At 46.0% G+C, this 13,450-nt stretch overlaps 1 protein-coding gene across 1 annotated transcript; it reads right to left on the bottom strand.

The window, feature by feature from the left end:
- Window positions 1–6,750: 6,750 nt before the first annotated feature.
- Window positions 6,751–12,368, bottom strand: LOC143769348 (gastrula zinc finger protein XlCGF66.1-like). The gene is made up of 5 exons (XM_077257830.1): window positions 12,341–12,368; window positions 8,738–8,887; window positions 8,489–8,608; window positions 8,289–8,412; window positions 6,751–8,205 (listed from the first exon to the last, which is right to left on the bottom strand). The coding sequence occupies exons 1-5, from the start codon at window positions 12,365–12,367 to the stop codon at window positions 8,084–8,086; spliced, it is 543 nt and encodes a 180-aa protein (XP_077113945.1). The 5' UTR covers window position 12,368; the 3' UTR covers window positions 6,751–8,083.
- Between the last annotated feature and the right edge of the window lie 1,082 nt (window positions 12,369–13,450).

Raw genomic sequence — 13,450 nt, 5'->3', positions numbered from 1 at the left:
ATCATGTCCGTGGAGCGAGATCTCTTGGAACTAGTTCAATTTCAAGATGTGCTGGAAATTATTTGTGGAAGTTCACCTCTGATGAGATCTTCGCTAACTGTATGAGAATTCTCAGTGTTTAAAGCACCACTCTAGCAATTTGTTTTTCTTCAGTGCTGGAGTGGTGCTCTAAATGTAAGTCTCCTGCTCCCTGCTTTATACTCACCCTCCGCCATCATCATCTGTTTCCAGTGTTGCTCCCATTGGGCTCCTTTGTGACCTTCCGGCAGATCCAGTGTTTCATGGAGTGTATCGGAGGTCACTAGTGATGAGCGAATATACTCGTTACTCGAGATTTCTCGAGCATGCTCGGGGGGCCTCCGAGTATTTTTTAGTGCTCAGAGATTTAGTTTTTCTTGCCGCAGCTGAATGATTTACATCTGTTAGCCAGCATAAGTACATGTGGGGATTCCCTAGCAACCAGGCAATTTGTTAATTGAGCACTTGTGTTATCGATGGTGATACAATATGTAAGATTGCGCTCACTAACGCATTGGGGAATACTCGCTTCGCAGAGAATTCAAGCACACGGGCACGTTTTTCACTTAAACACAGTCTATGCGGTTTATTATGGCATCATAAACCGGGTTATGCACAGTTCATTACACTTCGTGGAACACAATAGTCACCAACCGGTGACATTAAGTTGCAGCTTTACCTTAAGGTACCTTCACACGAAACGACGCTGCAGCGATAGCGACAACGATGCCGATCGCTGCAGCGTCGCTGTTTGATCGCTGGAGAGCTGTCACACAGACCACTCTCCAGCGACCAACGATGCCGAGGTCCCCGGGTAACCAGGGTAAACATCGGGTTGCTAAGCGCAGGGCCGCGCTTAGTAACCCGATGTTTACCCTGGTTACCAGCGTAAAATGTAAAAAAACAAACAGTACATACTTACATTCGCGTCCCCCGGCGTCCGCTTCCTGCACTGACTGACTGACTGAGCGCCGGCAGTAGCAGGGCACAGCGGTGATGTCACCGCTGTGCTGTGCTTTCACTTTCACTTTGCGGCGCTCAGTCAGTGTGGGAAGCAGACGGCGGGGGATGCGAATGTAAGTATGTACGGTTTGTTTTTTTTACATTTTACACTGGTAACCAGGGTAAACATCGGGTTACTAAGCGCGGCCCTGCGCTTCGTAACCCAATGTTTACCCTGGTTACCAGTGTAAAATATCGCTGGTATCGTTGCTTTTGCTGTCAAACACAACGATACACGGCGATCGGACGACCAAATAAAGTTCTGAACTTTATTCAGCGACCAGCGACATCACAGCAGGATCCTGATCGCTGCTGCCTGTCAAACTAAACGATATCGCTAGCCAGGACGCTGCAACGTCACGGATCGCTAGCGATATCGTTACAAAGTCGTTTCGTGTGAAGGTATCTTTAGACACTTCATATCTCGGCTTTATCTCACGGACACTAAACATGCTGGACCTCACACTTCGTCCAGTTACCATGGGTGTCCGTAAGCCGAACAGTTCACCAATGTCCCTAGTCAAATAGCGCACATGACATTGGGTCGCGGTCTCTAAACACCCTGAACCTCGCTTCGTTCAGTTACCGTAAGAGACCACACAGTTCATAGCATATCACAAGCACCAACAGTCAATGGTACCTTATGGGAGCTCCTGCTCCACCTGCTGACTCCTCGTCAGTCCTCTCTCCTGGGGAAACTGCCTTACAGGGTTCACCAACTTGCCTGGCCAGCACACATCAGTCAGTCCAGAGCCACCAAAGGACGGTAGCTTCCCCAACACAGACCATCCAGGTCCACAGTCTCTCAGGTGCTCCACTCACAGGAGCTTCCAACACAGACTGTCCAGGACCATAGTCTTACTGTGCGCTATTCAGGACATTCATCCCACATGGGACCGCCCAACACACAGGTATGTGACCTGTCCAGGTGCTATTCAGGACATCTGTCCAACACCCCAGGCCACCTGGTCCAAAGCCCCACCACGTGCTCTTCAGGGAGACGACACTCCCAACACAAAGGTTCTCCACGACCTGCCAGTATAGACCATTCAGGTCCACACTCAGCGAACATGTGACCCACACCCTGGTCATATTATGCAGCTGTAACCACTCCCACAGGTGGGAGAGTGTGTGTGTGGCCAGTTTGACCCGCCCATCTTTCATAACTAGCCTAGTAAGTCTCCCTTACAACTATACAAATACTTGAGAGACTACAGGTCCCAGAACAACAACATTACATCAGACTTACCACGCGGACTCCCTCTGCGGCACATATCCGCCACTTACAATTCTGCCAGTCACTGTTTCACCACCATTATAACAACAGATACGCCTCCATGCATATCCTGAGGCTCACACACAGCGCCCCCTAGCTGCCACAGGGGTCACTGCATCACAAATAACAGAGCATTTTTTCTATTGATAAGTATTTATTGTTCCTCAACCATTTTTATGAAATGGGTTGTTAGAAGGTGTACCTCTGTGGCACATGTGCTATACTCAAGTGCTACTACAGGAGACCCAAGCCTTAAGATGGGCCCCGGCCCACGTCACAGTGGGCCACTGCATTATGCTTGCCCCCAGGCTAAAATTTGCCAGCCAGCCCCTGGCTCCTGATGTGCCAAACAGTGGAAACCCCCACATGTGACACCATTTTGGAAACTAGACCCCTTTGGGACCTTATCCAGATTTGTATTGAGCACCTTGAACCCCCAGGTGCTTCACAGACGTTTATAACATTAGGTTGTAAAAATTAACCCCTTCATGACCCAGCCTATTTTGGCCTTAATGACGTTGCCGTTTTTTGCAATTCTGACCAGTGTCCCTTTCTGAGGTAATAACTCGGGAACGCTTCAACGGATCCTAGCGATTCTGAGAATGTTTTTTCGTGACATATTGGGCTTCATGTTAGTGGTAAATTTAGGTCGATAATTTCTGCGTTTATTTGTGAAAAAAAATGGAAATTTGGCGAAAATTTTGAAAATTTTGCAATTTTCACATTTTGAATTTTTATTCTGTTAAACCAGAGAGTTATGTGACACAAAATAGTTAATAAATAACATTTCCCACATGTCTACTTTACATCAGCACAATTTTGGAAACAACATTTTTTTTGCTAGGAAGTTATAAGGGTTAAAATTCGACCAGTGATTTCCCATTTTTTTTAGGGACCACCTCACATTTGAAGTCAATTTGAGGGTTCTATATGGCTGAAAATACCCAAAAGTGACACCATTCTAAAAACTGCACCCCTCAAGGTGCTCAAAACCACATTCAAGAAGTTTATTAACCCTTCAGGTGTTTCACAGCAGCAGAAGCAACATGGAAGGAAAAAATGAACATTTAACTTTTTAGTCACAAAAATGATCTTTTAGCAACAATTTTTTTATTTTCCCAAGGGTAAAAGGAGAAACTGGACCACGAAAGTTGTTGTCCAATTTGTTCTGAGTACGCAGATACCTCATATGTGGGGGTAAACCACTGTTTGGGCGCACGGCAGAACTCGGAAGGGAAGGAGCGCCATTTGACTTTTTGAATGAAAAATTGGCTCCAATCTTTAGCGGACACCATGTCGCGTTTGGAGAGCCCCCGTGTGCCTAGACATTGGAGCTCCCCCACAAGTGACCCCATTTTGGAAACTAGATGCCCCAAGGAACTTATCTAGATGCATAGAGAGCACTTTAAACCCCCAGGTGCTTCACAAATTGATCCGTAAAAATGAAAAAGTACTTTTTTTTTCACAAAAAAATTATTTTAGCCTCAATTTTTTAATTTTCACATGGGCGACAGGATAAAATGGATCCTAAAATTTGTTGGGCAATTTCTCCTGAGTACGCCGATACCTCATATGTGGGGGTAAACCACTGTTTGGGCGCATGGCAAGGCTCGGAAGGGAAGGCACGCCATTTGGCTTTTTGAATGGAAAATTAGCTCCAATCGTTAGCGGACACCATGTCGCGTTTGGAGAGCCCCTGTGTGCCTAAACATTGGAGCTTCCCCACAAGTGACCCCATTTTGGAAAGGAGACGCCCCAAGGAACTTATCTAGATGCATAGTGAGCACTTTAAACCAACAAGTGCTTCACAGAAGTTTATAACGCAGAGCCGTGAAAATAAAAAATAATTTTTCTTTCCTCAAAAATTATTTTTAGCCCAGAATTTTTTATTTTCCCAAGGGTAACAGGAGAAATTGGACCCCAAAATGTTGTTGTCCAGTTTCTCCTGAGTACGCTGATACCCCACATGTGGGGGTAAACCACTGTTTGGGCACACGTCGGGGTTCGGAAGGGAAGTAGTGACGTTTTGAAATGCAGACTTTGATGGAATGCTCTGCGGGCGTCACGTTGCGTTTGCAGAGCCCCTGATGTGCCTAAACAGTAGAAACCCCCCACAAGTGACCCCATTTTGGAAACTAGACCCCCAAAGGAACTTATCTAGATGTGTGGTGAGCAGTTTGAACCCCTAAGTGCTTCACAGAAGTTTATAACGCAGAGCCGTGAAAATAATAAATACGTTTTCTTTCCTCAAAAAAAATTTTTTTAGCCCTGATTTTTTTATTTTCCCAAGGGTAACAGGAGAAATTTGACCCCAAGAGTTGTTGTCCAGTTTCTCCTGAGTACGGTGATACCCCATATGTGGGGGTAAACGACTGTTTGGGCACATGCCGGAGCTTGGAAGTGAAGTAGTGACGTTTTGAAATGCAGACTTTGATGGAATGCTCTGCGGGCATCACGTTGCGTTTGCAGAGCCCCTGATGTGCCTAAACAGTAGAAACCCCCCACAAGTGACCCCATTTTGAAAACTAAACCCCCAAGGGAACTTATCTAGATGTGTGGTGAGCACTTTGAACCCCCAAGTGCTTCACAGAAGTTTATAACGCAGAGCCGTGAAAATAAAAAATCATTTTTCTTTCCTCAAAAATAATTTTTTAGCCCGCAATTTTTTATTTTCCCAAGGGTTACAGGAGAAATTGGACCCCAAAAGTTGTTGATCAGTTTCTCCTGAGTACGCTGGTTACCCCATATGTGGGGGTAAACCACTGTTTGGGCACACGTCGGGGCTCGGAAGGGAGAGAGCACCATTTTACTTTTTCAACGCAAGATTGGCTGGAATCAATGGTGGCGCCGTGTCGCGTTCGGAGACCCCCTGATGTGCCTAAAAAGTGGAAACCCCTCAATTCTAACTCCAACACTAACCCCAACACACCCCTAACTCTAATCCCAACCCTAACCACAACCCTAACCCCAACACACCCCTAACCCTAGTCTTACCCCTAATTCCAACCCTAACCCTAAGGCTATGTGCTCACGTTGCGGATTTGTGTGGATTTTTCCGCAGTTTTTGAAAAATCTGCAGGTAAAACGCACTGCGCTTTACCTGCGGATTTACCGCGGATTTCCAGTGTTTTTTGTGTGGATTTCACTTGCGGATTCCTATTGAGGAACAGGTGTAAAACGCTGCGGAATTGCACAAAGAATTGACATGCTGCGGAAAATACAACGCAGCGTTTCCGCGCTGTATTTTCCGCACCATGGGCACAGCGGATTTGGTTTTCCATAGGTTTACATGGTACTGTAAACGTGATGGAAAACTGATACGAATCCGCAGCGACCAATCCGCTGCGGATCCGCAGCCAAATCCGCACCGTGTGCACATAGCCTAATTCTAACCCTAATTCCAACCCTAACCCTAATTCTAACCCTAATTCTAACCCTAGCCCTAAGTGCAACCCTAGCCCTAAGTGCAACCCTAGCCCTAAGTGCAACCCTTGCCCTAAGTGCAGCCCTAAGTGCAACCCTAGCCCTAAGTGCAACCCTAGCCCTAAGTGCAACCCTAAGTGCAACCCTAAGTGCAACCCTAGCCCTAAGTGCAACCCTAAGTGCAACCCTAACCCTACCCCTAACCCTACCCCTAACCGTACTCCTAACCCTACCCCTAACCCTAACAGTAACCCTAATGGAAAAACAAAAATAATTATATTTTCTGTATTTTATTATTGTCCCTACCTATGGGGGTGATAAAGGGGGGGATTTATTTACTATTTTTCTTATTTTGATCGCTGTAATAGAACTCACAGCGACCAAAATGTGCAGGAACGAATCTGCCGGCTGGCAGATTCGGCAGGCGCACTGCGCATGCGCCCGCCATTTTCCAAGATGGCGGCGCCCATGAAGAAGACGGCCGGACACCGGGAGGGACATCGGAGCTAGGTAAGTATGGGCGGGTGGGACCGGAACACGGGGGGGGGACAGGAGGACCGGGGGAGCCGACAGGAGGGAGATGGGGAGCGGAACGGAGATCGGGGCAAAAAGGACGACTGGGGAGGCGATCGGTGGGGTGGGGTGGGGGCAGATCGGGGTCTCCAGCCATGGCAGATGCTATTGCAGCATCGGCCATGGCTGGATTGTAATATTTCACCATTTTCATAGGTGAAATATTACAAATCGCTCTGATTGGCAGTTTCACTTTCAACAGCCAATTAGAGCGATCGTAGCCACGGGGGGGGGGGGTGAAGCCACCCCCCCTGGGCTGAAGTACCACTCCCCCTGTCTCTGCAGATCGGGTAAAATGGGAGTTAACCCTTTCACCCGATCTGCAGAGACGCGATCATTCTGTGACACAGCATATGTGTCACAGGTCGGATTGGCACCGACTTTCATGACGCATACGCTGTGTCACAGGTCGGGAAGGGGTTGAAAAATCAAATTTTTCCCACAATTAATTTTTTTTTAGCTACAAATTTTGTACTTTCACAAGGGCAAAAGGAGAAAATGGAGAATTTCTCCTGAGTTCACCCATACCCCATATGTGGTCGAAAACTACTTTTCAGTCACAGTGCAAAGCTCAGAAGGGAAGTAGCACCATCTTACAGTGCAGATGTACCCCCCATAAGGGACCCCAATTTGGAAATTATAACCCTTTGGGGAATTTATCTACAGATGTAGGGACTATTTTGACACTATAGGTGTTTTCCAGAAACAGGCAGCAGTGGATGTTGCAGAGTGAAAATTGCAAACTGCTATTGTAGTGACCAGTACTCTGCAGTGACCAGTATACTGTAGGGACCAGTACATTATGCCCAGCTCATGCTTCTGGAGACACGCACCTGTAAATTAGGTAGGCTCTCATCACTACAGAAATGCCAAACATGTGGGTGCTAATCGTTGTTTAGGCACAGTGGGGCTCAGAAGGGAGGGGGCATTTGGATTTGGGAGCGGAAAATTTGCTGAATTTCTTTTGACGGATGAAGAGCCATTTTGCTTTTCCAGAGCCTTTGTACTACCAGTAACGTGGAAGCCCCCTATATTTCCGTTAACAGATGACAGATCTGAGTGGGGACTTTCTTTTTTTGTGGATTGAGTGATCTGATCTGGTACTGCTGATTATCAGATCAGCGATCTGTCAGGCAGTGAAGGAGGCTTCTCAGGTCCTGCTTTAAGAAAGCGCTGACAAGTCACCTCCCTGCAGGACCCGGAAGGACCCCGTGGCCATCTTGGTGCTGGGGGTTGACCCTCAGGACAACGCAATCACATTGCATTGTTCTCAGGAAAGCACGCAGGGAGCCCCCTTCCCGTGCGATGCTTCTCTATGCTGCTGTCACTACTGATAGAGGCATCAAAGGAGTTATACACCCATTTCCGGTGATAGCACCGATCATGGGCATTGCTGCTGGGTGTCAGCTGTCACATACAGCTGACACCCACACGCGATCGCCGCGGCCCTCACCGTGAGGCCGTGGTAATCGCGGCGCTGTACTAGCACTGCTCCGGGCACAATCGCACCTCCTGCTGAGCAGTACTAGTACGGCACATGTCATGAAGGGGGTGGATTTGGGAATGTTTATCTTGCAAAAAGAAGGCCAAGAGGAGACTTAATTGTCTAAAAATATTTGAATGGATGTTACAGTATAGAGGGATCATCCTTATTCTCATTTGCACATGGAAACACGAGAAGCAATGGAATATAACTAACTATGATTCTAAGTATAAAACATATAATACTGGTGGATAAAACAAGACTGGACACAAGACCTTCACAGCCATCTACACATCATATGGGAGATGTCATGACTCCTTCTCTCCATCTACCTGATGATCCTGAGGAACATTGGGATCTCCTTGTTTACAGTCCTGTGGAAGAAGAGGATGGGGACATCTTTCTGGTGTTGTCCTCTTAATGGATAGATCTGGAGGAAACACATACAGGGACTGAATTCATTCTTTACATACAGATAATTATAGGAAGTGTGTATTTAGTCCTGTCTATTACCTGGTGATGTGAGGGGCTGGGGAACCTCCATCATGACGTCCTTGTACAGATCTTTGTGTCCTTCTAAATACTCCCACTCCTCCATGGAGAAATAGACAGTGACATCCTGACACCTTATAGGAACCTGACACATACAATGATACTATCATCCCCTGCTCCCTTCTTACTGTATAATGTCCCAGCATTCCCAGCAGTGTCACCTCTCCAGTCAGCAGCTCAATCATCTTGTAGGTGAGTTCTAAGATCTTCTGGTCATTGATATCCTCATCTACAGGGTCCTGACAGCGCTCACTAGAGGTCTTCTTCACTACTGTGTAATCCTGGTTATGGAGAGACACATTAATAAATGACACTACAGACATTTCCAGAGTCCTCACCTCTCCAGTTCTGTCCATCTGTTATTCCCATAGATAAGAATGATGTAATGTGACATCATCAGAATCTCTCACCTCTCCAGTAAGCCGGAAGAGGATCTCTAGGGTGAGGTGTATTATCCTCTCCGCCATCTTGTCTCTGTCCATATCAATCCTTGATGGGTAAATTAGGAAAATTCTCTTATACAGAAGATATTCCCCGAGAGGATCTGATATTGTAGAGACCTGAATGAGAAGAAGATGAGCCGATGTAACATCATAAAATCCTGTGTAATAATACAATTACTGGAGATAATAAGGGAAACATATGAGGAGATTTATTAGTTTACAGTATTTAATTTTCTTCTTTACATCTACTAATAAAACCTACCGTATATACTCTAGAGTCATTGTCCCAGGGAGGTCAGGACATTTTTCTCGGATTTTCCTAAATGGTTTGTGCAAATGACAGTCAGTCTAATAAAAGTCATCACCCGTTAGAGTATACATCGAATTTTATAGAAGAAACCTCCCAATGATAACAGTAAAATCTCCAAAATGAATAAAAACTCAAAATGCACTGTTCCAAATTATTAGGCACAGTAATATTTCTAAACATTTGATATGTTTTAAAGAACTGAAAATGCTCATTTGTGGAATTTGCAGCATTAGGAGGTCACATCCACTGAGCAAAAAAGCTATTTAACTCCAAAACATGCTAACAGGCCAAGTTACATGTTAACATAGGAGCCCTTCATTGATATCACCTTCACAATTCTTGCATCCATTGTACTTGTGAGTTTATGGAGAGTTTCTGCTTGTATTTCTTTGCATGAAGTCAGAATAGCCTCCCAGAGCTGCTGTTTTGATGTGAACTGCCTCCCACCCTCACAGATCTTTTGCTTGATGATACTCCAAAGGTTCTCCATAGGGTTGAGGTCAGGGGAAGATGGTAGCCACACCATGAGTTTATCTCCTTTTATGCCCATAGCAGCCAATTACTCAGAGGTATTAATTGTCAGCTTGAAGATGATTTTGTTCCTGATGACACGTTTCTGCTTTTTAGACCATGGAAGAAAGTTGTCAGTCAGAAACTCTATTTACTTTGCTGAGGTCATTTTCACACCTTCAGGAACCTTAAAGGGCCCTACCAGTTGGTTCCCCATGATTCCAGCCCAAAACATGACTCCTCCACCTCCTTGCCGACGTCGCAGCTTTGTTGGGACATGGTGGCCATCCACCAACCATCCACTACTCCATCCATCTGGACCGTCCAGAGTTGCTCGACACTCATCAGTAAACAAGACTGTTTGAAAATTAGTCTTCATGTATGTCTGGGCCCACTGCAACCATTTCTGCTTGTGAACACTGTTTAGGAGTGGCCGAATAGTAGGTTTATGCACCACAGCAAGCCTATGAAGGATCCTACACCTTGAGGTTCGAGGGACTCCAGACGCACCAGCAGCTTCAAATAACTGTTTGCTGCTTTGTAATGGTACTTTGGCAGCTGCTCTCTTAATCCAATGAATTTGTCTGCCAGAAAACTTCCTCATTATGCCTTTATTTGCATGAACTCTGTCTGTGCTCTGTTTCAGTCACAAATCTCATCAGAGTATGATGATCACTCTTAAGTTTTCGTGAAATATCTAATTTTTTCATCCCTTGACCAAGGCATTGCACTATTTAACGCTTTTCAGCAGCAGAGAGATCCTTTTTATTTCCCATATTGCTTGAAACCTGTGACCTGCATAATAATGTGGAACATCATTTTTGAGTAGTTTTCCTTTCATTAGAATCACCTGGAAAACTAATTATCACATGTGTTTAAGATTGATTTCAGTGATCCATTGAGCCCTGAGACACAATACCATCCACGAGTTTATTTGAAAAACAAAACAATTAAATCTTTAAGACACTTAAATCCAATTTGCATAATAATTTGGAACACAGCATATACTGTGTATGGAGGGAACTTCGGTACTGTGAGAAGATTATACTATGTGTGGGGGTACGGCGGAACTGTGGAAATATATTTTGTCTGAGAGAAGCCAGTACTGTAGAAACTTTATACTGTGTGAGGGGCATCATATATACAGCATAAGGGGTGTAAAAAGGTGTGTCATAAGAAGAACAATTCCACAGGGCTGTGCGGCATTTGTACAAAAAGACTGGCATCTGCCGTCCAGACGGGACCCTGCGGAATCAATGGGAAGAGGGAGGGTGTCAGCAAGGAAGAGTCTAGAAGGTACACCAGGTCAAGCGACCTTGATGATGCAATTTCCTGTTATTATAAAGGCCATAGCCCCAAAGCCAGAACAGATTTGGCACCAAACAAAACAATGGGGTGCCAGGGAAGAATGTAATGTACCAGGCCATGGTAAAGTGCCCGAGGCAGCTGGTTGTCGCAGAACCCAGCCAAGGCCTGAGAACCACATCTGAGCTGGTCAAGACCCAGAGTCCAGAATATGCCTGCCAAGGCCTAAGAACCTGACCTGCAGCGGTCAAGACCTAGAGTTCAGACTCCGCCAGGGAAGAACAGAATCCCAGCTTTCATTTCTTCTGGAACAAGAGACATCTGCTGTTGGTCAAGCACTGAGGATCTGTAAGGAGACTCCGCTCAGTAGTATATGCCTGCAGTGAAGAGCAGGAGGCGCAAGTGAGCCGGGCCATTGCTTCCAACACTGAAGTCAGTACAGGAGTTGGCCTAGGGCAGTGGTGGGGAACCTCAGACCCCAGGGCCATTTACGGCCCTCGATGACCTTTTATCAGGCCCCCGAGCAGATTCTCAGGGACCGCATTCTTGGGCAAGGAGCTGTATTTTGATTGCCACAAGCTCATTAATTTCTTCTTGCTCTGTTAGCACACACACGTAGTGATCACTACTGGACACTGAAGGGCATGCAATGAAAGATTACGTCCTGAAACCAATGCCAGAGTCAGGATGTACTTTGTGGGTGGAGTTTATACAGTCCCTGAAGGATGGTATAAATATCCAAATGGCCCTTTGCAGAAAAAAGATTCCCTACCCCTGGCCTAGGGTAATACAAGAGACAAGGTGAAAGCTGGTGGAAGTGAAGGCGGCCCAGCGAGCCTTGATAGGCTTTATTAGGAGGACTTATGGCCTAACAAGAAAAGGCGGAGACCCCGCTATGGCCGGTGTTCGCAGAGTAGAGTGTTGTCGACTATATGTGTCAGGAAAATCCCCCTTGTCAGTAGCTAAAGTCACATGTGGTTAGAGGCTGCTATTAGTGAGAGTGAGGCGGAGAATTCATTGTGTATCTGATATTGGATATTTCACCTCGTAATCACCCTGTTCTGCATTATTCACTGTTGCCGTAGTGACCACAATTCCCATTATCAGGAAATAAATAATTATATTGGTTACTTCCATCTTGTGTTTGTCGGTGTGTTGTATCCGGTCACCTGATTACAGGGGCATAATGGGGGCATTATACTGTGTGGGGGGCATCATATATACTGCATAAGGGGCAAAATGGGGGCGAAGAAAGGGGCCCTGTACTGTGAGAACCATACGTTCCCTCACTTCCTGTCTTCCATAGTTGGGCCGTATGTATCTATTACAGGAAACAGAACAAAAACGCAATAATTCTTATAAAGTGGCAACAGAAACCTCAAGAGTCTCAGTGCAGAAGGGGTTAATGCCCCCACGCTCAGTAATGGGGAATCTCCAGCACTTACCTCCGCCTGCAGAGCCGCACTCCACATATATGGCTGCTCTGTGCACACAGGACCTGTGATGAGGTCACGGAGGGGAGGAGTCAGGGGGTCACATGATCAGGGGAGTGAATGATATCCAGAGTAAAGAGGCTACATGGAAACTTCTCCTCAGTCAGTGACATTCCCGCCATTATTTCCCCTCACTACTGGCACAATTACCTCACGCCGCCTTTTCTACACAGTGTTATGTGTGGAATGTAACGTGTGATTTCTCTGGAGACAAATAGACCCCACACATGAGGGAATTATCACCAGTTACCGGACGTCCAGTATATGGCGGCATATGATTGTGCTATCGACTCCACACCAGGAGCTAAAATGCCGAAATCTCATTTATCCCCTTCCAGTGCCCGGCTGAGGGCTCATTTCCACATGTGAGGCACACATCCGTATCTCGCATGTGGAAACCAAGCTGTGGAGCCGGCACTTTGGAGCGGAGCGTGCAGCTCCATGTGTTCCTATGCGGCCGCACGCTCCGCTCTGGAGTGCTGGCGCCAGAGCTTGGTTTCCACATGCGAGATACAGACGTGTGCCTCGCATGTGGAAATGAGCCCTAAGGGTCATATACAACCATCCACCTCTCCAGTCACTGTGAGAGGTTTTTTTAATAGGATGGAGGGCTACGTCCATGCTTGGATTTTAGAGAGATTAGTAAAATCACGGTGCCCAATCCCTATACTTTACCCTTTATACCTGATCTGTTTAGCCAATTACCTGGAGATAAATGAATTCACGAACTCAACGTGAGAGGGGTATATAACCTTATCCATGTGACGGATGGAAGACCGCATTCAATACACCTGAGGGGCAGAGTGAAAATTTGGTGATGCCATTCGGATTAAGCAATGCTCCATCAGTCTTTGAACATTTCATAAATTATATGTTTTCCTCACTGGTGGGCAGATTTGCGGTAGTTTACCTGGATGATATATTGAGTTACTCACGTACTCTGCAGGAGCATCATGAGCATGTCAGACAGCTGGAGTGGGAAAAACATTACCTGGCAATTCTCCTTTGACATTTGGAAGAGCTCCATTGAAAAATGTCCTAGCACCAAGAAAGATAAAAAAA

Source organism: Ranitomeya variabilis, chromosome 4, assembly GCF_051348905.1.
Source record: "Ranitomeya variabilis isolate aRanVar5 chromosome 4, aRanVar5.hap1, whole genome shotgun sequence".
Classification (NCBI taxonomy): Eukaryota; Metazoa; Chordata; class Amphibia; order Anura; family Dendrobatidae; genus Ranitomeya; species Ranitomeya variabilis.
This window is presented reverse-complemented; position numbering and strand designations above follow the sequence as displayed.

Bases quoted from the DNA above. Each gene is read 5' to 3' on its own strand.
- LOC143769348 (XM_077257830.1), bottom strand. From the start codon at position 12,367: ATGTGGAGTGCGGCTCTGCAGGCGGAG. The intron at 8,413-8,488 runs GTGACACTGCTG...TGTATGTGTCAG, and splicing joins TTGAGCTGCTGACTGGAGAG to GTTCCTATAAGGTGTCAGGA. The intron at 8,206-8,288 runs GTAATAGACAGG...TGTTTCCTCCAG, and splicing joins CCAGCCCCTCACATCACCAG to ATCTATCCATTAAGAGGACA.